The sequence below is a fragment of the Trichoderma breve genome, chromosome 3, assembly GCF_028502605.1.
Source record: "Trichoderma breve strain T069 chromosome 3, whole genome shotgun sequence".
NCBI lineage: Eukaryota > Fungi > Ascomycota > Sordariomycetes > Hypocreales > Hypocreaceae > Trichoderma > Trichoderma breve.
The window spans coordinates 4557818-4584200 of NC_079234.1; the positions used below are offsets into that span (position 1 = coordinate 4557818).

The window sequence follows — 26383 nt, forward strand, 5'->3', positions numbered from 1 at the left end:
TCGCTATGATTCTCGCTATCTCCTACCCTCATCGCCTCACTCTTTTGAATGCGTCCCTCAGAAAATCTGTTGTCAGTCGTAAAGAAAGAATATTGTCCCTTCTACCCTTCACTCATCCATCGTCCTAGACTCCTCTGAAATAAGCACTTTGTGTGAGCCGAGCCCAACCCCCCCTTTCCCTTTCCGCCGTGTGCGTCCATGGTTCCAAGTTTCGCCGTCCGCCTCTAACTCCATCGTACAATGTTCGTGGAGCCGTGATAATAAAATAAATACTTGCAAGTGTCGTTTTGCTGCGCCGCGTCTACCTGATATGGCCGTATTCTGAGGTGGAAGTACCACCTTTTACCGTAACATGTATATATAACGTGAGAGGGAAAAAACCACTGCGGAAAACAAAACAAAAAGCAAAGGCAAAAAGAACTAAGAGAAAAGCAAAAAAAAAAATAAACAACTTTTAGCGAAGGAAGAGCAGTGTGGATGCTTCGCCTCTTGTATCTGACTTTTGGGCTGATTCTATGTCTAGAATTCCCAGTCCTCCGCGTCCTCGACTGACTTGATAGCCCATCGGAACTTGTCTCGGAGAGTCTTGGAGAAGAACTTCTCAATAGGAACATCAAACTTCTTTGAAAACACCACCGTCAGACGAGGGTCGATGTAATTCTACGGCTCATTGTTAGCATTCTTATATCTTCATTAGCGGTATTGTCGAGGCGACTTACAATCTTTGAAGTGCTCAGGGCGACCTCTTTATTGCCATCACGGTCTTCGGCCTGTGTTTCCAAGACCCGGATGCGCTCGTCAATCTTGTCAATAGCACCCAAGAACTTCTCCACGCTTGCTCCTCTGCCCTCAGCCTCCACCTTGTTGGTTTTGTTCTCCTTTTTGAACTTGGCCTCGAGTTCCTTGACTGCCTGGAGACGCTCCTTAAGCTCCTTTTCAGGCAAAACTCGTTCTTTGTTAGCCTTAAGTTTCTCGTTGTCCTTTTCAAATTTCTTCGTGATCTTGGTGCGTTGCTCTTCGATCAGGAATTGTTGGTGCTCCTTGATCCATTCGTCATCGAGATCTTCGTCTTTCTCAAAGAAGGCCGCGCCCTTCTTCTTCTTCTGAGTTGGATCAATGTCGAGCATCATTTTCTTGGTTCGCCATTTTTGATACCTGAGGCCTTTGATCTGATGAGGAGTTAGCACTGTCTTCGTCTTCTCGGGTTTAAGAGGTTGTTGAATAAGGGAATGTGACTTACCCTATCTCCAAGCTTTTGCATTTGCTGCTCGTGCCCTGCGCCAACAGTTCGCTTGTGATTGCAAAGAATGGCGACCTTACGGTTACAGTCATTGTAAAGCTTCACCTTCTCCGCGATAGTACCGCGAGAGCGTGGATCTTTCCCGAGTTCCTTGAGCAGCTCGGACATGGTGTAGGACGCATTGTAGGTACGGAAAACCTTGGCAGTCAACCCAGGCATATAGCTGTTGAGATGCTTGTTCAGTTGAGACGTCTAGCATTGGTAATTAGTATTCAGCTCTCCTCAATTCAGACGAGGTGTGTTGTTGCTTACGTTGAGGCGATCGAAGAGATCATCGCCGTCCGTCTTTGGCGCCTTTTTGAACAGCTTCAAATTCTTGAAGACTTGCGGATCAACACGGGCCGTTTCGTTGTATCTAATACTGTCCTTACCCAGAAAGTCAAATGTGACTTGATCTGGGGGCTGCAAGGTGATATGCTCGTACTTCAAAGAGCAGCAACCAACAGTGTCGGCTTCATTTTCGGTGTCCTTCTCATTTCCAGCTCTGAGCGCAAGTTTGTCGATCAGATACATGGCTGTTGCGCGCTGACGATCTGCCATGACCTCACTCTTGAGATCCTTGGTGTAGTCACGGCGGATCTTGTCAATGTGCTTCTTCAGCTCACGAGCCTTTTCGAACTTCTTGTAGTCACTCTGTCCTTTCACATCACTGGCAGCTCCAAGCATGACGTACTTGTAAGCGCCGTTGATGTTTTCCTGCCACATGGCAAGCCACGTAGCCTTCTGGTCATGCTGGACGGCTTTCCACTTGTGCCCTGCAGGCGGAGTTGGCACCTTGGCACCTTTGCCAATATTGATGGTGATCTGTTCCGGCATAACTCGAACTTTGACCTTACCAGTCTTGGGATGTTCGCCTCGCCCACGGAATAAGCTGGGAGGTTCCACTCGGAAGTTGCCAACCTTTTGCTTTCTTCCATCCCACGTACAGTAAAGATACGGAGCCTCGAGCGCATCTTTCTCAGCCTTGGCAGCTGCTTTCTCCTCCTTGGTCATGCTCTTCTTGGCTTCATTCTTTGCTGTCCAGTATTCTGCCATCTTGGAGAAATCGCACTTATCCAAGCTCTTGATGTCAATCTTGTTCCCTTGGGCATCTTTAGCGCCGTGCTTCTTGATAATTTCAGAGAAGTCTGTAAAGAAGTTTTTGCGGAAAATAGGGTTCTCCAAGTGGTGAGTAGATGCGGCAGTCATCATGGCAACCCAAAAAGTGGCGACCTCCTCTGCTTCCGGGGCGAGTGAGACGGGTTTGCCATCGTAGTACATCTTTATGTGTTTCGGAAGGGGTTCATATTCTGGCGCGAACAAAACTCCGTTGTGCTCGAGAGTTCGCCACTTGATGCTGTCGTCTTCTCGCTTCGGCGCATTCCACCACTCAAACTCCTCCTCCTCTTCTTCCTCGCTGGGTTCTTTGGATTTGGCTTTCTTGGTGTCTTTGGTGTCCTTTGCCGATACTGCTTTCTTCCCCTTGGCAGAAGCACTAGCTGGTTTCGACTTCTTGGAAATGGGCGCATCAGAATCAGACTCCTCCTTCTTTAATCCAGTAGACTTTCTCTTTACAGCCGAGCCATTTGACTGCCGCTTTTTGGCCGCAAGAGGCAGGTCATCATCTGATTCGTTCTTAAGGGCCTTTTTCGGTGTAGCCTTTGCCTTCGCTTCTTTAGCACGAATAGACTTAGCCTCCTTCTCGGCCTTCTTCTCGATGTCAGCCTTTTTCTTAGCCAGCTTGACACCTAGAGGTTGCTCATCAGAGGAGGACTCAGGCAGTGCAGTTTCCTTGTAAGAAGGAGGCAGCTTCTTCCCTCTAGCTTTGACCATGGGTTCATCGTCCGAATCGGATTGCTCGACCTTTTTGGATCGTGGTCGTTTTGCCTAAATACCAAGCCGTTAGCTGACGGTACCTATGACAGCGTTTGCCAGCGTTGTTACGAAAGGGATCGCCTACCAGAGGTTCACCATCGCTGTCCGATCCATCTTTGTAATCGACCTGCGTTAATGAGACTCGTGACTTACGCTTCGCCCCGTTTGTAGAGGGCGAATCCAAGTCCATGTCGCCATTTTCGACGGGTCCGTTACGGATGGATAGTCCAGCCATTCCAGAGCCTTTCTTAGGCACAGACTTATCCAAGGCGATGTCTTGAGCGCGGGATATCTTGGAAGATGACACTAGAGTTGATGCTGCGATTAGCCAAATACCAATGCTTACTTGCGCGCGATTGGACATGGATTGATGCGTCTCCCGTAAGCGCCGGCGCAGTCGCAGTCGCGTGTGTTGAGGATATGCCTGAGTTGGGAAACTGGGAGAGGAGAAAAAAAAATATCAAGAGGGAGGATGGAGGAGTCTTACAACGCCCGTTTGGCCTCGCAAGAGGCATGTCATCGTCTGAGCTGTAGGTACCCATGGTTGGAAGCGAGGACCAACTTGCACTCGGCGGACGCAAGGCTCTGAATGAGGCGCGAGCAACGTAAGGAATGCTGCAGCCGCGATTGCAAAGTGTAAGGCCGAGGGAAACTCGGGGGAAAAGAGAAGAGAACAGATCTGCGAAATTCAGATAAGGCTGGCGAGAAGTGAACCTCGACAGCCCCGGGCGAGAGAAAGCCTGAGGAACGCAGAAAAGCTGGCGGAAAAGAGTGTAAGAAGGATCGCCTCGTGTTTTCGGCTTTGAAAAGCCTTATGCATCTAATCGGCTTCGATGCCTACCCTGCAATGCGGGTTATAGCAATATTGGATATACCCACTTTTGATATCTCTGTAACGGGGGGCTACTGAAAAGGTGGCATAACACTTTTGCTAGCGATGCGCTGCCAACGGCGTTAGTGCACAGCAAGGCTGCACCGCCCGCATTCTGGTACGAAGGTACAAGGTACTCCGGACCCGAGCTTTCCCGTCGATTTGCCGGCAAAGTGAGCAAAACTGCAATCACTCACCAACCCGAACTGCATCCCCACGAACACCCCGTCAATTGATCCACGTCACGATCAATTGGGTCTGCGTTGGCCAGAGGGCTTAGTTTGACTTTTCACACTTGCCAGAATGTTGTCAAGGGCTGCCCGACCGGCTCTGCGAGCTGCCGTTGCAGCTCCCCGGTGAGTTTTTCTTCCCTCCGACTAGCATCTATAAGAAATTTGTTATAGCCGCGGGAGCCTCAAATGGCCCGCGATTCGAGTTTTGCGATCCATGAGCGCCTCGACGACAGCTAGCGCCAGAGTTGGCCAAGAGCATATGGAATTTTTCTCTATGGAGAAGACGGGGAAGAGATAAAAATTACAATCAGCGTATGTAGGACTAACAATGAGTGCTCCAGAGCTGCTGCTGGCCCCAGCACTGCCGCCACCTATGCGACGCTCCGTGAGATCGAGACTCGTTTGAAGTCGATTCGAAACATCGAGAAGATCACCAACACCATGAAGGTCGTCGCCTCCACCAAGCTCACCCGTGCTACCCGCAGCATGAACGACTCCCGCAAGTACGGCGAGGCTTCCAACGAGGTCTTCAAGTCCGCCGAGACCACTGCCGCCGAGGCTGAGGAGAAGAAGTCCCTCGTTATTGTCTGCTCTTCCGACAAGGGTCTCTGCGGTGGTATTCACTCTGGCTTGAGCCGTACCATCCGCCGCATGACTGCTGAGGAGCCTCCTTTCGACCTGGTCATCATTGGCGAGAAGTGCAAGGCCCAGCTGTCGCGAACCAACGCCAAGGGTATCCAGCTCAACTTCGCCGGCATTGGCAAGGACATTCCCACCTTTGCCGATGCCCAGGCCATCGCCGACCAGATCGTCCTGCTGCCCACTGAGTACACGGATGTCAAGATCCTGTACAACAAGTTCATCAACGCCACCAGCTACGAGCCTACCTTCATTGAGGCATTTTCCGAGGAGGCCATTTCTCAGTCCCGTATGTCGCACTTCTATCGCTTTTACCATCTTTTAAATGCAAAATGAGGCTAACCGTCTACATAGCCAACATCTCCGCCTTTGAGGTTGAGGATGAGGCCCTTGCCAACCTGCGCGAGTACTCTCTTGCCAACTCCCTCTACTGGGCTCTGGCTGAGGGCCACGCCTGCGAGCAGTCTGCTCGACGAAACGCCATGGAGGTAAGTTTTTAATTACAAAATTTTCTCATTCTACTCTTTTTTTCAACGATGCTGATTAAATCCCTCAGAACGCCTCCAAGAACGCTGGTGAGATGATCGGCAAGTACCAGATTCTGTACAACCGTACCCGACAGGCTGTCATTACCGGAGAGCTGGTCGAGATTATTACTGGTGCTATTGCCTCCGAAGAAATGTAAAGAAAGAAAAATATAATTTTGATTTTTTTACTTCTTTTTTTGTCGGTAGAACGAAAGCAAAGAGCTGGCACGCCGGAGAAAGAGAAAAGAAAAAACTACATACTTTTTTCATCCTGTGTAATAACAAAGCTAGAGGTTACCCAGCGCGGTGTCCCCAGTCAGTGTATCAAACCCACAAATAAATTTTCTTAGTAGATACCAGCTCGAACGGAAATGTTGCATCAAGATGAAATAAAAATAAATGAATGATTGATTGATCCTCATACTGTATTACTTGACTCGGTATTGGCGAGCTCGAGGATCACGAATGATTTAATGACGACTTCCAATTGATTGATTGATTAATTTATATACCTCGTCCTATAAACATGCAGCACCTAGATAGGTAATATGAACCCATCCTCAAGCAGGACTTTTATCAACGCCTTTACAAAATCCCGCGGGACCGAAGCATCCAAACACCAGGTATATAATGCCACAAACGAAGAGACCGTGGTCAGTTTTATAATTCCACATCGCTGTCTCCACCCTCTGCATAACTCACGTTCCTCGCCCGCCGATGCTTCTGCATCATAGACGCATCCTCCGGTCCTTCCTCCGGACCGGGCAAGCTAGGATGCTCTTGTTCGTAGGCAGCTCGGAGCGCGATGGCTTGGCGATCCCACTTCTCCGCCAGCTCAGTGTACTCCTGCATCGCTTGAAGGTAAAGCTTCTTCTGCTCAGCGGCCTGTTCTTCATATGGTTTTCTTTCGTCCGGCGTGGCCTCTTTCCACATACGAGATGTCATTATGCGAACCTCGTTTGGCAGGGACCGTGTCTTGCCGGGTTTGCGGCTTTCTTCGCATTTCTTTTTCGCGGCTTCAAAATGAGCCTTGCTGAATAAGATGTAGGCACTACCGGACACCTTGTTCGGGCGCAATGGCCGGTCGCCAATCTTGGAGAGGACGTGCTCCCATACCTCTATCTCATATGCTTCTAAGCGTGCCTGCCGGGGATCCTTGGCCGCCTCCTTACGTTTATGCAGCAAAAGTGAGTCCCTTGGGAGAACGAGAGGAGTCGGGACCTCGATGGGCCCAATCATTGCTTCCAAGACTTCGGATGCAGCACGCAGTCCTGATAAATATGCGCCGTGAACGGTCGCTGGGTGCGTGCCGATGGTATGCTCTCCAGCGAAAAAAAGATTGCCCGCAGGTTGCGCCATGACGTTGTAGTCTTCTGGCAGCATATCGGGGGCAGCCGAAGAGTAGCTGCCTCGGGCAAACCGATCAGAACCCCATCTCGTCACCACCGTCTCTATGGGATAAGGAACGTCTTTGCCAAAGACGCTCCTCAAGATCTCCGTGGCTTCGGCAACGAGACTATCATTACTCGTATGCTCTGTGTCAAAGCCAGCGTCTCCGGCCATGAGTGCGATTAGACAGGGTAGACCAGTTGTATTGGTGACATTGAACCACTGAAAGAAGCGTCCCCGATTTGTGCTATAATCTTGTTGGGATGTGCTATGACGGTTGGTCGCATCTCGGAGTACACCAAAGATATGTCTGTCTGAATCCCAAAACACCTTGTCGTAAAGCAAGACAACCTTGTTGAGGATACCAAACCCTAGTCGACCAATTGCATCCGCCTTCTCCGAAGGCAGCGGAGGCTCGAAGCCAATACTGCCTTGCTTGAGGACGCCAAGGGGTATGGTGCAGACGACGGCATTGGCCTCTACTTGTGTACCATCTTCGCTTTCAATTATAGCTACTCCATCAAAACCCTCGCCGTTGTAGGTAATTTTCTGCACTGGGAACTTGGTCATGATGTCGAGCGGCGATGGACATTGGAGCAGGCCACGAGCGACACTCTGATAGCCGCCGACAACCATGGTGTGGTTGCCCTCCCATTCGTTGCCGGCATCAATGTCCCAAAGGCCGAGGCTCAGCTTATGAAGATTTGTAGCGTTGCTATATTCTAGATTGGCAATGTGCCAATTTATTAATCGGTGGTCTTGTGCGTTTAGATCAACAATGTTCTTGTACTGGGTAATGGCGTGGTCCAAGACTGATCCTAATGTTGATCCTTCCAGAGCGGTGGCGGGTGTTAAATCAAGGTTGCCTTTCTCTGCCGCCCCCGGTCTGATGTTCCATCCCATCAACCTTGCCTTTTCTGATGCCTTGACAGTTGCGGGGACTCCAGGCTCGTTATGTACTCGGCCCGTTAGCTTATCTGCAGAGACTGGAACCATGTTTACTGTCTCGGGTACGTTTTGTTGGGACACTGATGGAGCATCGGGAAGCGCAGCGGTGGCCTCTTCAGCTTGCATTATCGTCTTGGAGCCGTCTCCGGGGCTATCCCGACCATCATCGATTAGGTCACGGTTGCCCTCAATCAACTTGGATGGCTGGGACTTGAACTTGAACTCGCTGACGCGATCTAAACAATCATTGTAGAGTTTTTCAACCAGGAGATCCCTGATTGGGTCTACCGGTTTGCCATTGCTGTCGTAAATTGTAGTCTCAGCAGTAAGGGAATGATATGGTATGCCCAGCTGACCGCGGACAATCACATTCAAGGGATTGCCGCGATCAAACCCCGTGATAATCATGCCGCCCATCTCGGCGGTATGTCTCTTTCCCTTGAATTCAATTTCGCTCTCGGCTGTTCTTGTTTTGAACTCTCGAGAATATACTCTGCCTCCAACGCGACCTCTGCCTTCGAGAAGAATCACCTTGGGTGGCTCTTCACCTCTTGCATAGAAGTGGCCCGCGTGCTGTTTAAAGAGACCATCTAGCTGCCTGGCGCAGGATAAGCCTGAGATGCCTGCTCCAATTACAGCGATAGTCTTTCGCTTCTTTGTAGGGGGCTCGACCCTGAGTTCAGATTGGGGTTCAGGAAGCTGCACGCAGCCATAGTTTATGTATCCACGACGGATCAGCCAGTCGTAACACACGTTCGCAGCATCGAACCAGCGCGCATTAGCACATCCGACCGCCTCGTGCCGTGTTACACTGACCGATGGCTGCTTCATCCATATGCGCAGTATGCCGTTTCTGATATTAAGGTATGTCGTAACTTGGGAGTGGGATATGTGATGCCGGAGGAAGTGATACTCTTCAGGATGTAGCGCGTACGGATTTAGCCGCGATGATTCGGCGGCAGCAATGCACTCGCTGGCATATTGGTAGGATGGAATATCTGTCGGGACAGATGACTTCGGCCGAACGTTGAAGGTCAAACGCTCAATATCATGGCGGTGCGATGATGCCGAAAAGCTTTGTGCCGCCCTAACAACCTGTGGGCGACTAGGTATTTCAGTCTCGACAGGTGTCGTAGCCTTACTAGAGACAATTGAAGGAGACGATGAGGCGTCTGAAAGGTCTGTTAGGGAGGAATGCGAAGAAGAGAACGACTCAGCAATGGGGTCGTCTGTGGGTTCGACTGGTAGCGGGCTATCATCGCCGTGCTGATGCTTCTCATCACTACCCAAGGATTGAAAATAATTAGAATAAGCCTTTAACAACTAGACATAAACAAAAAGAAAGGGGAAAAAGAAAAGAAAGATTCCAACGACGTGATTTCTTTTTTTTTTTTTTTTTTCTTAGGGTGGTGGCGGCGGTCATAGACTCACTCCGTATCAAGATGCATGCCAGAAGAGTCTTCTGGGTCATGGGTTGATAGGCTGCTGCTGCTCAAATCCATATCTTCCGTCCACACAACAATCTCGGGTGCGACCTCTGAAGACTCATCCGACGAGCCCTGCCCCGATACCTGGGGATAGCTTAAACTGCTGCTGGGCGACGCCGGTATCTGGCTCTGGCTCTGGCTCTGGCTGTGGGTGACAGACTCCGGCGCTAGGCTTGATATTGGCGACGAGGAGTCGACGTCTTGCGGGTACGAAAAACTCGGCCCAATCGGCACTTCCTTTTCTAGACTGAGATGATTTTCGACACCAGTTGCCATGGCGAATGGTCTAACAAGGCACCTGCTCTGACAGTGATTAGGTAGGGTCGGTGTCGATATATGAGAGGCTACGGATGTCGGAATGGAGACGGGATCATCGACGACGACACTCGGTAGTATGACAGTCATACAGCATGACGCTGGGTAGACGCATCATATGATGATGGAGTCTGCCATCAAAATTGTCTGTCTGGTTGGGTTGTCAGCCAAGAGACCCCGATGCTCTCACTCGCGGTGTATATACCTATTTTGTAAGCGGAATAATAAGTCGTTTGGAGCTTCACTGGCTAAGGAGTGTATCTAAAGGAGTAGTGGCTACAAGGCTGCGATGCAAGTCCAAAATGGGCCACTGTCATCGATTATCGGACCATTGAGGGTCTTCAGGCTGGAATGAATCAAGTTCAGCGGCACAGTGGCCAGTATTTTACTCCAAGGAAGGGCCAATGAGCAGGAAATAATAGAGCCATCAGCTCATCGCGGCCCCTCAAGAACGCCGAGTTCATCGCATTGGCACTGGTCACGTGAGACAAGCAATCCAATCGCGACGCTCCCTGATGTGGGGCGCGCTCTAATGAACTAAGTCCGCCAGTATCTCGCGAGGAATCAACTTCAAACCACTGATGCATCAGCGACGAGACAGCTCGATTAAGATTCAAAAGGGAAGAAAGGAGAAGAAGAAAAAACGCAGTCATGCCAAATCTTGACCGAGACGCTCTCATGCTCCACGAGAATAAACCCCCACCAACCAGTACGCCGTCAACTCCAAAACATCGTATACGACACTGATAACCTTGAGCCTAAGGGCTGTTGGGCAGCGCCGCCTCCTTGCGCGCGAACGCTTCTTTCTCGATTGCCGCGTCCATCATGCGGTTCCCGCTAATTATAGAAGTCGCACAGATGACAATATTTCTCCGACCTGAAAAAAAAAAGTTAGCCGTGAGCACTGGATAGACCCGTACCACGCCTCGATTTCGCTTACCTTCTTCTTGCTTCGCGATAAATCTCAACGCGGCAATCTCAGTAAACGTGACTCCTCCGATGAAGACCACAAAGACTGTCTGCTTATGTCCGCTGCCGGACAAGAGGGCCCTTGCCTTGACCGCCTTGTCCTCGCCCTTCTGAAGTTCATAGAAAGTCTGCCCTCGAACGTGCTTGACAGCGTCGTCGAATCCTTGCCATCCTTGTGTTCCTGCTCCGGGGGCACCGCCGCCAGTATTCGCTGAGACGGTGCCCTTCGTTATAGACAGCAGGTACTGTTTCTGAAGGATACATTGTACAAGTCGGATCGAAAGAGGGGCATAGCCGCTATACACGTATGCGATGTCGTTGGGATCGTCCTCTTGCACTTCATCGACAATCAGCCGTAGCTGCTTTCGTAGATACGTGTAATTGGTTTTGTTCCCATCAGCACCAGAATTCCCCGTCATGGGGATCATACCCGCAAGTGGAGATGAGCGCGATAGGAATAGTTGCAGCTTCTCCAAGTTGTTGAGCGTGAGGAGGTGCTGATAGCCATACCCTTGAAGTATTAGGCGTTTGAACTGCTCCAAGTCCTTGGGCTTGATACCCCCAGATATGCACGAGTATATACAGAGCAGCCGAAGCGTCTCTCGTAGGGGAGCGTCTCTGGCTATCAGCTCTTCGATGCCGTCGAATTGCGACGATGGATCGGCACCGGCAGCAAGATTCTGCTGAACCTCCAGAAGGCCCTTGAATAGATCTGTCCGCGTGTGCTTGATGATTTCCTCAGCGAGACCGGTGTGTATCCTCGCGCTCTGGTGTTCTTGTTGGTAGCCAGGTAGTTGGCTCACGAATTCTTTGAGCTCGGCAATTGTCTTGGTCTTATGCTTGCTCTCGTAATCAGTTTGGACCTTTTGTAGGCGTCTCGCGACCTTGTTGAGCAGCCCGCCCACGATGGCAAAATTTGCATTGCGTAACTGCTCGTATAATTTATCGCTGGAGTCGAGCTGAACCGTCCGTTTTCTGCTCTGTGATGTGGCCGCGGAAGACTGCGCCGGTGCTCCCACAATGGTCGTGTCAACCTTGGCCTGGTTATTCTGAATTTCAAAAATCTCATCAATGAGACCCTCATATGTTAGCTGCGTGAGCAACGGGGTGACAAAGTCGACTTCACGATCGATAATTATGACGCTCTCGTTGGTCGTGCTGGGGGTGAGTGCCGTCTTGACGTCGCTTCCATTCTCGCCCGCCAGCCGCTCTTGACGCATACGAACGAGGAGATCGGCCACCCGCTTCGCATTGTCGCCTTTACCAATGATTCTTGGGAACAAGCCATGGTTCTGCTGCACTTCCATGAGTGCCTTGGCCATGAGAAAGTTTGGAGTGACATCTTTGGACAAGTAGAGGTCCTTGAAGGAATCCTCTAACTCAAGCGATAAGACGTCATCTTCAAGCGGGAAAAAGAGCAGTGGTAGCTCGGATATGTTGACGTCGCCGAGAATGCCAGCTTCCTCGAGCAGTTGGTCGGATACAAGAGTGCGCCGGGGCACCCAGAATATGTGGAAATCATGAGTCGTCTGGCTTTCCCGCTGAATTCGTTTGATCTGAGCTGTAGAGGCACATGTGCGTCAGCTCACTCGGCCAGGACAAGAACTACACCGGATAGCTAGCTAGTAGTTTTGATTTCGATTTCACACGTACGACGGCAGATATTCGATGTGGCCAGTGAGAACTGGTCACCACATCATATCGCACCGCACCGCATCTGATCTGCACCGCAACCCGTATCTTACCTGCTATGGCCTCTGCATGTCGGCCGCATTCTCCACGAGCCACAAAGACGACATTGCGCTGGCTCGCATCCACGTTGTTATTCTCGAGAATAAAGAACTTATCGACGCCATACTCTTGGAGCGTAGCAACCTTGACGATTGTGCCGATGGGGCCGACCAGGCTGCGGTCAAATACGAGGTTCTTCTTGCCGCGGACCTACAGAAACGTCAAGCTGTGTGTTTAGCAGCCGGGAAGGTCCCTAGACAGAGACAGTGAGCCTTACTTACACCCTCGAGCAGGTAGAGCAGGTCCTTGCGCGCTTTGCCCCGGATCTGCTCGGTGCTGAATTCCGCGCGCGGAGCCATGATTGCTGGCCGTGCAAGCGGGGAGCTCGTGGGGGGTTTTGGATGAGGCAGCTCGGGAGCTCTATTCTAGTGGCAGGTTGCACGAGATGCGAGGTGTGGCTCAACTCGGCCCCTTGTCAGCGGGCGGTGAAGCGCCGGCGGGGGGCCCCGCAGCTTGCGGCTTTAGTGACTGTGGTCGCTACAAATTAGCAGGCTGGTCTATGAGGCAGAGGCAGAGACTGAGCGACGACGTCATATGTACCCTTTGGGCACATGTCGGCAGATGGAGGCCCGTCATGCCATGATGAGAATTTTTCCCTTGCCGTCTATCACAGAAGCGAAAGAAGAAGAAAAAGGACCCTGACGACAGCAGAGATGTAATACAAATCTTGAAGAAGAGAAATCAATTCTATGAACTTCCGAGTATACGTAAATGCATCTTCTAGGTTGGGAAAACAAGGTTACATGCGCTTTCCTCGCCAGCCATTGCCCCAGTTGCGCCGTGCATGCGCCCGATGCCTTTGTCGTCGATTTTGTGTGAGGAGGCGACGTGAGAATAAAAAACACACCGCTCCATAAAACTGCTGAAGAAAACCCCAAAAAAAGAAAGGGAAAAGGAAAAGATCGCTTAGCCTCGAGAATCAGCAGAAGAAAGCCTCAGATTGCCGTAACAAATGCCTATTCCTGTGTCACATTTACGTGATTGTAAAACGCCGATGAGCCCTCGCGGCTGCTGAAATAATGCAAGAATCCGCCAGAAGTAAACCAATAACAGAGAAAAAAGAAAGAAACCCCTGTAGTCCATGAAGATAAGATCGTTACACGGTGTTGTCGTGGTATAAGAATTCTATATCTCGGGGCCGCTGCTTGTTCCCGCGCACAAACTCTTCGTCGCCAGGTGGTCGCTCGTTCTTATTGTTGCTCGTGAGCATGCTTTGTATGCTCATGCAGACGCTCTCCGCGCTTTGGACTGGGCTCCATCCTTGGTTGCCCAAAAGATCAAGGCATATTATTCCGTTCGAGTAGATGTGTGGATGCATGGGGACTGGCCGAGCTGGTCTGTCTACAAAGGTGACTTCGGGGGGTTCTTGAAATGCTTGTTAGACGACCGGTTCCATGGTGGGTGATGCGGGGAGCTGGCAGAACAGGATTACCTATAGGATACGAATCGGAGAAGACGAATTTCAGCTGGTAGACATTGCCGTTATATAGAGGGTTGTTATCCAAGACGCGAATATCAAAGAGCCACTCTTTCAAGTCGTTGCCGTCTACGAGCTCGATGCCAGGAGGCAGGCCGAACTTATCAATCTGCCGATGGTCAGCGCTTAAATCTTTGATACGAGCCTGGTACCGGCATGGGAGTGGGCGAGGGAGAAGACAAAGTACCTTCTGACGCTCCTTGGCCACTCTTTTCGTTCGCATGCTCGTAGCCATTCTGTCAGTCGAGAGGGGATCTGTTAAGAGGCGCCCAAGCAAATAGCAATAACGAGTCGGTGTTTGTTTGGGTTGTCGAGCAAGCAAGGCTTCCAGAGGTATGGAGTAATATGTACTAAGAGATCAAGTCGGAGCGGCAACCTGACGGGCTGTTTTAAATGCGTCGGAGGGGTCCAAGGCAGCTCAAGTGTGGCGCTCGCGTAGGCGCAGCAGCTGTGGAAGGGAACAGTGAACCAACTGCCAAAATTTAGTGCGTGCAGCCTCTGTGTGGCGGGACAATTAAACCGCCGGCGTCTGCAGTGAATGTTTTGAGACACGGAGATTGAATCAACCATTACTTCATACCTTACACACAAAACAATTATTAGACCTCACACGCGACTATTCTGTTCCCAACCGGATAGAAGCCTTGCCAAGGATGCGATTGTTCCCGTAGGACTCGAGGTCACCAGAGCAGTATAGTAAGCGCTTGTTGACGCATGCATCTGGTGAGTGTAGAGTGCAGGCCGGCCGTAAAACCGACTTATAGGTTGATATATATGCAAGAACCCCATATTAACAATGCCATATCATATTACATTGTGTATAGTCCCTTCATGGATTACCTACCGACTAAGCAGATAGTAGCTTATTCATTTATATACAAGGCTCTTTTTCTCCGAGGTTCGTGCAACTTTTGCTCAAAGCTAAACGCAGTTGCGATTTAATATAGCCCCTTTACTCTCAGATCCTAAAAGTCAACCCGGAACCTTTCATAACTACATAAACATATTACATATTCAATTAAAGAAATAATGTCACATCAATATACCATGCGCAAGTTCTCAGCGTCACCGAAGCGGCCGTCCTGTTACCCAGATATCAGTTTCTCTATATTCTTCAAGTTCGGCGTCCATGTCGAAATGTCCAAGCAGATCGGTCTCCCATATTCCCATCCACCTCTTGACGATGACTATATGTTGCTTGGTGGCAAAAACCAAGTTATTTTCCGGAGTGAGGGTGCATATGACTGTGCCTAATATGCTTACCCATTCCGGAGGGATGAAGAAATGCCGCTTCACTTCCATGGTAAGAGGAAAAGTGTTCAAGTCCACAGTACAAATCCATCTATCCTTATGAAGGAACACAAGAGTATCTTCAGTGACGGAGATAACATCGCCTAATACACAGCTCAGAGTCTGTAATCCACGCCTTGGGCTGACTTCCACTGCACCATCACTACCCAAGAAATTATTCGTGTCCCAGCAATTCGTGCGAGTGCCGGTTAAGGGATCGGCCAGCTTCTCTACGAACACATGGTCGTTGCAGAGATAGGATGTGTTGGTAACATACTCTGGTTCGGGTAATCGCCCATCTCTATGTAGGCTTATTGATCCCTCTGAAGGGCGTTCAAAATTGTGCCAGTAGAAAACGTGACTCGACGAATTTTCCAAGATGATAAACCTATCTTTCATCAAGGGGAACTGTACTGCTCGCCGTAGGTTTGCTGAGCTCTTGGGCACTCGCAGACTGTGCAATAGCTCGTTGGACGGCAATTCCCAGAGTTCAGATCCAGACAGTGTGATGATGAGCAACCTGTCCTTGGATGGGCTCAGGAGCAGTTGCTCAACCATATTGCCACATCTTTTCTCAAAATCAACTTCAACGTCACCCCATTGGCATCGCTCATGTAGACCCTTGGCAACTATTACGAATCCTTCTTCGTCTCCTGTGATGACCAAGTCTTCATGCTTATCCTGAACCAACACAAGGCTGGTAATTGCGCAATCGTGCCTTTGATGAAGTTGTGCGACGCATGATCCATCTAGAGTAGAGAAAGTAACAACATCGCCAGTATCCGTACCACAAATTACAACACGGCCGTCATCAGAGAGAGCCATGACCGTAATAATAGCCTTCCGTGATCCGGTGGTTGCCCATGAATCCCGAGACAGCAGCTCAGGCTTATGACACCCAGCATCAACGGACGTATCTTCTTCTTTGTCTTGCAAATCAAGCGCTGAGAATTCCCATACGCGGCTCTGACGACTGTGCGCACCAACGACATGTTTTCCCTTGCTAGCGACTACAAGAGGCGTGACGGGGGTTCCAGGATGGTCAACTTGGCATATTAATTCGAGGCTGACAAGATCCGAAGTTTGCATTTTGTATATTTCAAGTGTGTAGGCAATTTCTCCAGTGCCTATGATAAGGTGATCTCCATCCGAAGTCCAGGACACATGATTTGCAAACATATCTGGCCCAAAATATATTTGGCTCATAGTGTTGGTATCGAATATGGCAATCCCACCACCAGTGTATAGAGCAGCAAGAAGGGCTTTTCCAGGGCCAGGATTAAATGAGAATTCTTTTACAAGATTCATTCCGGGCTCTCGTAGGGTACCTAGGACAGATAATGTATCGATATCCAAAATGTAGATATCGCCGCTGCTGTAAAAGGCGACTCCGAAGCGGCGCGGACAACACTCATCGAATTTGGCTTCGCATGCTGCTGAAGATGGTAAAGTTGCCTCAATAAGAGAATTGTCAAATGCACTCCACTGAAGCACGCGTGATTCTGCGGGTTTAAGATTCCTAAAGGGGTATGAGAAAAAGAACAGGATCCATATCAGGGCTAATCGCAATGCTCACCTTATCTCTGTCGAACCAGATGAAGAAATGGTGATAAACTGGTCCATGCTAAAGCTGAACGATAGAACCGAACCACAATCGAAGGTATATCTCAGCGTGCCAGTCTTGGTTTCCCAAATGGCAGCTTTGCCAAAACCGGTAGCAGCTAGATATTTATCATCACATCCGAAGCCAATTAGCTTCAAGTGGGAATTCAAGAACTTGACCTCGATGGTACTTTGAAGTAAGATAATGTCATAAACAGTGATATATCCGGTAGATAAGCCGATGGCGATGTGACATTGTCCACATGTGACAACTTCCACCATCGCATCGTGTTCAGTGTGCATTAGACACTCGTCCCACCTGAGATCTTGCTGGCCAACTATGGCTAGTTCCATGTCCCCAGAGGAAGAAGTGTGGCGATAAATCATTGATCGAGTAGGACAAAATAGAGGCACAAGACTGTGGATTGACGCGGGGCTCTTGAGCAACGGCTCCCGAAAATTCATCACGACTCGTGAGACGTCTGTCGTCCAATCCTTGAGGCGCAAAATATCATGATTTGACCAGATTCCCTCCTTTGTACCACAATCTGCGTATTTTTCTAGATCAATAGCCGATCGAATAGCAACTCCAAGTTTTTGCCTTCGAGCCAAGCCCTCGATCCAATACAAAACCCAGCTGTCTAGGAACTGGGTTATGGTGTCAGAAGACGTATACTCCCCCGCATTTGACTTGACTATATGTTGCGAAAAGCATTCCGATGCATACCAAAGAAAAGAAGAATCGATGCGGCGCATAGACTGTTCGATCCCCAGGTGCTTTGCCAAATACGATATGCAAAGTGCTGCGAGATGTCCGTGGTCCTTGGCTGGCTCTATAGCAAATTGCGATCCAAGATCTACCCGGTAGAGGAACTGTCTTGCTGTTTCGTGAATGAGATGCAATCTTTGACTTTGATCTATCAAGATGAATTCTCCACATGCAACAACAGCAGCATGGACCATCTTCTGTGGTAAAGCTTGGATATCCATGTGCACAGCACCACGAAGCTCCTCAATCGTCATTGGTCGTTGGGCCAGGGTTATCCATCTGAGGATTGACTTTGCCAGTTTAGCTCGACGTTTGTCTTTTTCAATGGATTTGAGGATTCTGGCGTACATTTCGTGCAGATCACTGGGGACTTCTTCCAATATAGCCTCAACATCCTCTTTGGTAAATGCCGTTTCAAGCTCTTGAAGGACCAGACGGATCCAAATGAAGGAGCCGTTAGATTTATCAACGATTCGAGAGACCAGATCCCCGGTTTCCAAGTGCCTAAGTTGCGTAAGCCTTGCTTTGACGACGGATCGCATGTCAGCCACTTTGATGTAAACATACATAGTCAGCGGTCATGTACTCCCAGATGTTGGCAATTCGTTTCGTAGAATATATAAGAGCTTACCAGTATCCTGAGAATCGATCATCCATATTGAAACCCGCTGGCCCAATGAAAGCATGCCTTCTTGTATTTCTTGGGTATATTGGCTTGTAATGAATACGCGAAGATGCTGGGGGATCTGTTCAAGGAGTCGAAAAATGTCCGAAGATCTGGAATACTCATCTAATCCATCAATGATCCAGAAATGGGGCGACGGTGACTGAATATTGAATATGGTCTCTTGAAATAGCTTTCTCCATATCAGCTTGTCTGTCTGCTCTTCCCAAGACACGCCCTTTTCTTGAAGGCGAATAATGGCCTGTCGAACTTGCGCATCTTGTAGCGCCATTTGTAAGGCCATGCTCATAAGAAGATTGGATAAGTCATGCGTATTCCCCTTTCCTCGCTTGATAAAATAGTAGCTGCATCGTATAGACTCTCTCTGAAGATAGTCCACGATGCGGCTGCATATGACTGATTTTCCTGTTCCTATTCCAGCAACGAGCCAATAGACAGGCGGCGATTCTGGATGAAGTGTTGTCCAGTTACGGAAACCGGAGTTTTCAACGACCCAAGCACACGACTCGGGGTGCCTGCTTTCGCGATGCAGATTCAGATCATCCTCAAACGTATCGTCGACTCCCAAATAAGGACTCAGTCTGGCTTTAGCAGCCATTATAGGCGCTGTATCACACGTGAGCACAGAAGTTAGCCATAGACACTCTTCAAATATGTATACACGTCCGAAATAACCCTTCACATCGATGCAAAGCAGCTGGATTTAGTGGATTCCTTACAGTTAGATTTGATCATCTCTACCGCACTCAGTAGTGCGTTGCGCACCTTTTTGTAATTGTGATCTGACTGATGTCTGAATTTGCAAATGGTACGATGGTCCGCGTCCATGAATGACACGCTCTCATTATCGAACCCGAGTGTAGCAGAGTGCTTATCAACAACTAGTATATTTGAGAAATCTGACATCGGTAAGCTCTCGTAAAAAGACCAGAGATGTAGATCTGAGGCAAACTGGTGAAACGTCTCGTTCACTTCTAGCACAGGGCCTGAATTGGCCACCAGATCCTTGACATATGGCTTGGAAACTCCTGTCACTAACAGTAAGTTTCGCAGGACTTTGCCCAGCTCGGAGCCACGATGAGGGGTAGCAAGAAAGAACATCGAATGGAATCGGCTGGCAAGATCTGCGCAGATGGGATCTTGTCGTGCTAGGATATAAGCTTTTTTGGCCACGCATCCGCCCATGCTGTGACCAACAAACACAATACCAGCGTCGCTCCGCTTGATAAGATGGTGATTTTTTATCTCTCCAAGTAGGGATTGGGCAAAATCATGAACTGATAATATGCTGGGCGTTCGCTCTCTCCAATCAGCTTCATAGCCAAATGTATGAATTCGAACATGCTTAAACTCTGCATCGGCCGGTAGCCAGTCCCGTGGCCAACAGCTTGGAGCAGCCGGCCCGGATGAGTCGCACCAAGTTTTTATAGAGCCTCCCCCTAGGCCATGGATGAAGATCATCTCTGCTATCACAGCACCATCTGGTGGCTCATACAGTGTGCTCAATCCAAGGGAACCTTTGCTTTTTTTGGGCTTTGGCGGAGCTTCTGGTACAGAAGGTTTGCGGCGTCTCGAAGCTAGAGAAAAGGGGGCTGGCTTTGAGAGAATGCTGCTGAGCCATGACGATTTGGTATGGCCATCTTTAGATCTTTGTGCCTGTTCCCATTCTATTTATCAGTAATACAGTCAAATGGAAAGCTACTAAGCACAAATGTCTACTGTAGACACTTTCTGTTACCTTAGATACGCTCGGAGTAGTACCGGAGGCCGGAGCAGCAGTTATGGGCATGGATCGCTCCGTGTTAGTGACTTGGGATTGGCTCATGCTAAACAAATTGACCAAAAAAAATATCACTACCACAGCGAAAACATTAGAGGAGAGAAATGTATATTACACCTTCAATCTATGAACAAACAGGAGGGAGAAAAAAAAGAAACCGGTGCGGACGATTGAATTTTATTTAACAGAGCAGAGTCGCCGGTATCTTCTGGGTAACCGCCGATGCTAGAAACATTGGTCCATATAAAATAGCCTGAGCGGCTATTGCACCAATATATTTCTGGCACCAATGCAAGATACAACCAACTGCATATTATGGTACCTACCTATGAAGCCAATCACTACCAAAAGATGTTCTTATTCTATGTGCATATCGAAGCGGAGGTATTTCTTATACAGCTATTACAGCATGTAATATTATAGACAAGAATATTACTTTAAAGATAATAACGAAGTTTGTGTTAGGCATCCCATGAAAACAACAGAAGACGAGGACATAGTGAGTGGCAAATATTTATGCCCGGCCGTATTTCTCAAAAGAGCACAATAAGTAGTTTGGAAAAGAGCAGGGTTTTGGTAGCTACCCGCTCTATGCGCATGGAAAATAGTGAAGTGATCATTTCTCAATATTTCAATCCTCTGGTAATGGAATCAGCAGCTGTCCGAAAAAAGCCATCCATGCAAATTGAAAGGGCGGTAGGGATATTCGCGTCCATCGGCTGGTGTTGCAATGATATTGGGCGAGGCATAATTGCAAAACGCCTTGCGAAATACCCAATACGGCCTGGTTATATGACGCGAAGTGAGCAGCTTGTAGAGAACACAGAAATATTGCTTGACTAAACCAGGTTTACTGGCTAAGACGCCATCTAGGAAATTGCATATGGTCATAACTGTATGATGAGTACCTAGTCATTGAGATATTGCTAGTCCACGTTTACTGGGCCTGGGATACATGATGCAAGTTTAGCTTATACCGTAAGTAGATCAGTTAAAACAGATGAAAGCCTTCGCAGATACCAACTTTCTATTGGCAGAATGGCGGAAAACGAAACCAAAACCCGAGAGGAACATATTTCAAGGATACTCAAAAAAAAAATATGGATATTGGGGAAATGATGAATTGAGGATGTAGAGGCAAGCCAGGGCAAACAAAGGATCCAAATAAAGCACTGGTTGGTTATAATCATCATATGCGGTCATAAGCAGTGTATTTGGGGGCCTGGCATTCTACCTAGGAGGTGCACCTGTGCCATTATGGAGTTGCTTCAATTCCACATGCAGTTTTCTCTGCGGCGCATGATTGTGTATTGTTCGGTGACGCATCCTTCAGGCGGCCAAATTCGCCTCAATGTCGATGATAGACGAGGCAACTAAGAGAAATCGAGGGCCGTAACTCTGGAGTGAGGCAGCCGCTTCGATCTAATCGGGCACGCGACCCGCTCAGAGGCCGCTCGCTATCGCGTCAATGGGACTTCAATATAGCCTGCAGTGAAGTCCCAAATCAGCCCTAGGAATGGCCTTGAGGCATCTCGGAACCGCTTTAGACGAATCGGCAACCGCGTCTTGGCATCCCAGAGATGAGATGGAGGCCGCCTACCCGCTCTCTCACAAAGCCTAAGCGTGTCTCAACCTGGTCGGCAACAAATTGATGGCATCTGGTTGTTTGCTGGTTGGCTGGCTTGGCCTTCGGCCTGATGCCACTTGGCCGAGCCACGGCCCAGCGAATGTGACATCTTGGCTCTTTGTATCGTCTAGTTCATTAGAAGTACAGTGACGTTTTATTCCCTCGAAGAGGGTGTTTGTGGTGTTTTACTTGCACATGTATCGTAGGCGATATCGAATGAAAATCCCATCTTGTGCTGCACAGCCACAAACATCAGCCGTGCACAGCGAATGGCTTGCTCCCTCCCTGGTAAGAATTGCCGGCCTGAACCTGTCTGCTACTGGTGCCAATGCGCCAGGGCAAGTACTTTTGGGTGGGGGTTTGCTCGAGAGAAGAAACCCGACAGAGCACCGACTTACACAGCCGCCAGAATGCCGGTTTCTCTTTGCTTAACCCCTGGATGAGCCTCACGCTTCTGTCTAGCTGGTGCCAACTTAAGCTCGCCCACTGGAGGCCTTCAAGGTTGTGCGAGTTCTTCGTACCTTGATTGTACAGTAGTCGGGTTGGAGATAGAAACCGACAGTCGGTTTAGCATTAGGGGCGCCCCTCTAAACGAACACATACCTCTTTACCCACCGTCAATGAGAGTACTTGTGCGGTACTGGGCTTCGTCAACGGACTCGGGCCAGCCCAGCGTCGCGATTACCTCCATTCCTTATCCACATGCAAAATAGCCTTGCCTTGCCTTACAGCTTAGCAGCCGGCCATGGATCGTCCGCCCACCCTTTCTCCTCTGGCCCATCTCCACCATGTATTACTTTGTACAGAGCTAGTGCCCCTTTGGCTGACAGCCAGTCTGGCTAGAACCTGATGAGGGGCTGCTTGAGGTCAACGGGTCCTTACCTAGTAGGTACCTTAGTAGTAGCACTGAGAGACTGGAGTACATATTTTGCATGTCGTATTTATTCTCAGCTGCCGCTGTAGCTCCTTCAGCTCTCGCTCTGTCCCATCATCCTTTTCTTGTCGCCCCTCCCGCATCTTCTCCTCGGCTGCTTCTTGCTGCTGTTTGAATTGGGAGATATCCTCGGCCAGATCTCGGAGCAGATCGCTGGCTTGAACTGTGCTTGAATCGCAAACTCGACTTGAATACCACTTCTCGCGTTCCAAAGATACCCCGCCAGCCTCCAAGATGAGTTGTAAGTCGCATTTCTTACACCGCCGCCACTGGGACATGGCAAACTTCTATATGAGTTGAGCGCATGTGCCAGATGTGTCGCAGTTTGTGTTTATCTCAGGCGGCGTTTGCCGTCTTTCTCGTCTAAGAATCAGTTCCTAACAAGCACCGCCTCCGCATCTAGTCGCTGGCATGCTAAACCGCCTCCATGGCCAACCCGAGAGCTATGAGAAAAAGTACGATACCTGCCTCAGCCAACACCGACATTGAATTCAGCATTAACGGCTCGATATTATAACACAGAGCAAAATACAGGTTCGGACGAACTCTCGGTGCAGGCACTTATGGTGTCGTGCGCGAGGCCGATGGCCCTACCGGCAAGGTTGCCATCAAGATCATTCTGAAAAAGAACGTCAAAGGCAACGAGCAGATGGTGTATGACGAGCTGAACCTCCTTCAGCGATTACAGCATCCTCACATCGTCAAGTTTGTTGACTGGTTCGAATCGAGAGTACGTTTCTCGCTTAAAATAGGAGGGTATTAGGGGAGAGACTAATGCTACGGCGGTATATAGGATAAGTTCTACATTGTCACTCAACTCGCCACCGGTGGAGAGTTGTTCGATCGAATCTGCGACCAGGGAAAATTCACCGAAAAGGATGCTTCTCAAACAATTAAGCAGGTGCTAGGCGCTGTCACCTATCTTCATCAGAACAACGTAGTTCACCGAGGTGAGTTACCAGAGATCAACAATTGTTGTACACCAACTAACTTTATGTGCAAAGATCTAAAGCCGGAAAACCTCATCTACGTTACACAGGACGCAGACTCCGATCTGGTGCTGGCCGATTTTGGTATTGCCAAAACACTCGACAGCAAAGACGAGACTTTGAAGACGATGGCTGGCTCCTTCGGTTATGCAGCTCCCGAGGTGATGGCTAAGCAAGGCCACGGAAAGCCTGTGGATATGTGGTCTCTCGGTGTCATCACTTACACCCTGCTCTGCGGCTACTCTCCTTTCCGCAGTGAGAACCTTCAAGATCTACTCGAGGAGTGCACCAGGGGGTCCGTCATCTTCCACGAAAGGTACTGGAAGGATGTCAGTGCAGACGCCAAAGATTTTATCAACTCTCTCATTGTGCCCGACCCCAACAGCAGATGGACGGCTGAGGTTAGTCACTTTCGGAATATGATGCTATCTCGACTGGACTAATTATTGTATGAAACTGTAGCAAGCACTTGGACATATCTGGCTCAGTGGTAAGAACGCCACCGACCACGATTTGCTGCCCGAATTGCGCAAGGCTCGCGAAGCACGCGCAAAACTCAAGCACGCCATCTTGGCCGTCAGCCTCCGAAAACGAATTGCCGAACTCCAGGATGCCGAGTCAGACTCTGACAGCGATGAGATGGCAGCTGCCAAGGATGCTATTCCTGGACAACCTGCCCCTTCTAAAACGAGCGTGTTGCGAGAAAAGGTTAAGGATGGCTCATTGTTTCGATCAGTGGCCCTGGCTGCGATAGCGGATCATGCAGCCAAGAAAGAGGCCGAAATCACAGATGAAGAGCTTGCCAAGCAGGCCAAGAGGAAGAGTTTCAATGATGAAGCCTGAATATGAGCCAAGTGTCATTTGTGCGCTTTAGTTTTTCTACCTGTTTTGTTCAGTTACTTGGTCGAATTTGCCTATTATTGGACACTGCCGTTCAGTCATTCGCAACTCAGAAAAAAAAAGTTTCATTTACCCACGGGTCGAGAGCAAGAGAAGGATTTTGATCGGAAGGTGAACAAAATCAGTTGGAGATTCACAGTCAACAATATTTGTTTAGGTGTCTAACTTGCCTAATATTTCCTGATATTTATATCTGCTTTTTGCATTTTCTCGAACCTTCACTAGCATGTTTCTTGAAGTAATTCTTTGTCCTTTTATTCTATCCTGTCCAACGTAGATATCTATACAGTTTCTCCATGAATCCTGTCATAGCGAGCACACATGGCTCACTTCCAATATCTATCGATGCCCTTCGCCGCAGCTCCAAAAAGCACTAATAAACATCAAAACCCAGATAGCTCAAGTGAAACAAGACCAAATGCAATCAAACAATACAAAATGCAAAGTCCAATCAATAAATGACAACAGAACACCAATATGTAACTTTTTGCTTTGCTTTTACTTTTACTTTTACTTTTTTCCTTTTCTCCATTTTGCCTCAGACAATATCCGCCATGGCACTCTCCCGAAGGGCTTCATACCGTCGGAAGTCGAACCGCTGTCTCTTCCAGCCGTTGGCCCTCAGCCGCTCGATGCGCGTGCGCAGTTCTAGAGCACGCATCTCCTCACTGAGGATTTGAGTAGGCTTGGGATTCTCTGCTGCGGCAATGTCACGCTCTAACCATTCCAGGTGAGAGGCGATTTGCCGCTGCAGGCTTGAGAGCACGGTACAGTAGTGGTGGACAGAGCGGGCGTGGAGAAAGCTATCTGCAGTGGTAGGGGTATCAAAATAGCTATCGTCGTCGTCTGGGATAGTGCTAAACTCAGAGTTTGTGGGAGAAGGGAGTGGGAACTGCGGCCTTCCGGACTCGAGCTGCATGGGCTGCGGGTAAAGGGCCGGAGGTTCAGGAGTAGGCTGGCGGAAGCCCCAGTCGTCATCAAAACCAAGGGTGGGAGAGTCCGGTCGGACCAGTGGTTCGTAGCTAGACTCGTATGATGGCTCGCATGATGGCTCATAAGAGGGTACATCGCAGAAGGCGACGCGCTTCTTTGGCTTGGGCCGGCTGTTGCGGCCCTTCAGACAGCTATCCAGTGAGCTGATGGATAGTGAGGGAGATGAGATTCGTGTAGAGACTGTGGAGACTGAAGCGTCTGAACCAAAAGGAGTGTGTAGGCTGGACATTGGAGAGAGAGAGCGCGATGAGGGACGTCGCTTAGCAGCTTCATCCTCTTTGATGAGATCAGCAGCGACACGATAGTGGTGGCGAGCTTGGTGGAGGAGCTTTGTCCTGTAAGGAGAGTTGTGTTGTAGGGAGCGCACTTGCATCTCGAGAGCAGAGGCGGCATAGAAGCGGATGTAGATGAGGCATGCAGTCTCTGGCTTGTTCTGGGAAGTGATCGTGTTAGTGAAACTGTAACAAGGCTCTCTACTGGGTCGCCCATTATATCTTACCGAGTCTTTCACGTCATCGAGAATCTCAGTACATCGCATAGAGCATTGCCGATATTTTCGATTGGCAAAGTCCCTCTTAACCTCAGATAGAGCTTTCTTCCATTGCGCAGGTGTTGTGGGAGCTGGTTTAGGAACGATGAGAGGCTCGGGAACTACTCGTTCTCGTGCTGCTCGCCTATGCTCCACCTCGTGTGTTCTTGGTCTGTATGGTGTTGGTTCCCATGATGTGTAGTCGGACTTATCGTCTGAGAAAGAGAATGTGATTTTTGAAGGTGAAATGAGCGTGCTCATACGAAGGGGGATGAGGCCCGGCATTGTGAAGGAGAGTTTGTTTGTTGATGAAGATGACTCCGGCTTTTAGAACGAGGGTTTGCCGTATTGGATAGAGTATCGAGAGATCGGAAGTAGTACGTGAAAGTACAATGTCGTAGAAGCGTGGTCAAGACAGGAGAGATGATTAATAACCGGAGCGTGTATGTATAAGATAGCGAATAGCTTTGGAAGAGGAGATAGAG

The 26383-nt window shown here is 49.2% G+C and overlaps 8 protein-coding genes across 8 annotated transcripts; 2 read left to right on the plus strand and 6 right to left on the minus strand.

Moving 5' to 3' along the window:
* Positions 1–519: 519 nt before the first annotated feature.
* Positions 520–3696, minus strand: T069G_05799 (eukaryotic DNA topoisomerase i, catalytic core domain-containing protein; the record flags this gene model as incomplete). Its single annotated transcript, XM_056173009.1, has 7 exons — positions 520–660; positions 720–1169; positions 1241–1492; positions 1553–2791; positions 2855–3166; positions 3240–3460; positions 3642–3696. 7 exons carry the CDS (start codon positions 3694–3696, stop codon positions 520–522), a joined length of 2670 nt encoding a protein of 889 aa, XP_056029867.1.
* A 632-nt stretch (positions 3697–4328) lies between these two features.
* Positions 4329–5582, plus strand: T069G_05800 (ATP synthase domain-containing protein; the record flags this gene model as incomplete). Its single annotated transcript, XM_056173010.1, has 4 exons — positions 4329–4381; positions 4618–5186; positions 5252–5385; positions 5454–5582. 4 exons carry the CDS (start codon positions 4329–4331, stop codon positions 5580–5582), a joined length of 885 nt encoding a protein of 294 aa, XP_056029868.1.
* Positions 5583–6084: 502 nt separating this feature from the next.
* T069G_05801 (flavin containing amine oxidoreductase domain-containing protein) lies at positions 6085–9524 on the minus strand (the record flags this gene model as incomplete). Its single annotated transcript, XM_056173011.1, has 2 exons — positions 6085–9043; positions 9193–9524. 2 exons carry the CDS (start codon positions 9522–9524, stop codon positions 6085–6087), a joined length of 3291 nt encoding a protein of 1096 aa, XP_056029869.1.
* A 797-nt stretch (positions 9525–10321) lies between these two features.
* On the minus strand, positions 10322–12622 carry T069G_05802 (sec1 family domain-containing protein; the record flags this gene model as incomplete). Its single annotated transcript, XM_056173012.1, has 4 exons — positions 10322–10440; positions 10504–12093; positions 12278–12473; positions 12545–12622. The coding sequence occupies 4 exons, from the start codon at positions 12620–12622 to the stop codon at positions 10322–10324; spliced, it is 1983 nt and encodes a 660-aa protein (XP_056029870.1).
* A 797-nt stretch (positions 12623–13419) lies between these two features.
* Positions 13420–14035, minus strand: T069G_05803 (ubiquitin-conjugating enzyme domain-containing protein; the record flags this gene model as incomplete). Its single annotated transcript, XM_056173013.1, has 3 exons — positions 13420–13688; positions 13756–13909; positions 13988–14035. The coding sequence occupies 3 exons, from the start codon at positions 14033–14035 to the stop codon at positions 13420–13422; spliced, it is 471 nt and encodes a 156-aa protein (XP_056029871.1).
* An 830-nt stretch (positions 14036–14865) lies between these two features.
* Positions 14866–19607, minus strand: T069G_05804 (uncharacterized protein; the record flags this gene model as incomplete). Its single annotated transcript, XM_056173014.1, has 5 exons — positions 14866–16609; positions 16667–18011; positions 18093–18752; positions 18866–19306; positions 19355–19607. 5 exons carry the CDS (start codon positions 19605–19607, stop codon positions 14866–14868), a joined length of 4443 nt encoding a protein of 1480 aa, XP_056029872.1.
* Positions 19608–22898: 3291 nt separating this feature from the next.
* Positions 22899–24319, plus strand: T069G_05805 (protein kinase domain-containing protein; the record flags this gene model as incomplete). Its single annotated transcript, XM_056173015.1, has 5 exons — positions 22899–22942; positions 23010–23217; positions 23281–23437; positions 23492–23877; positions 23939–24319. The coding sequence occupies 5 exons, from the start codon at positions 22899–22901 to the stop codon at positions 24317–24319; spliced, it is 1176 nt and encodes a 391-aa protein (XP_056029873.1).
* A 595-nt stretch (positions 24320–24914) lies between these two features.
* On the minus strand, positions 24915–26183 carry T069G_05806 (uncharacterized protein; the record flags this gene model as incomplete). Its single annotated transcript, XM_056173016.1, has 2 exons — positions 24915–25802; positions 25869–26183. 2 exons carry the CDS (start codon positions 26181–26183, stop codon positions 24915–24917), a joined length of 1203 nt encoding a protein of 400 aa, XP_056029874.1.
* Between the last annotated feature and the right edge of the window lie 200 nt (positions 26184–26383).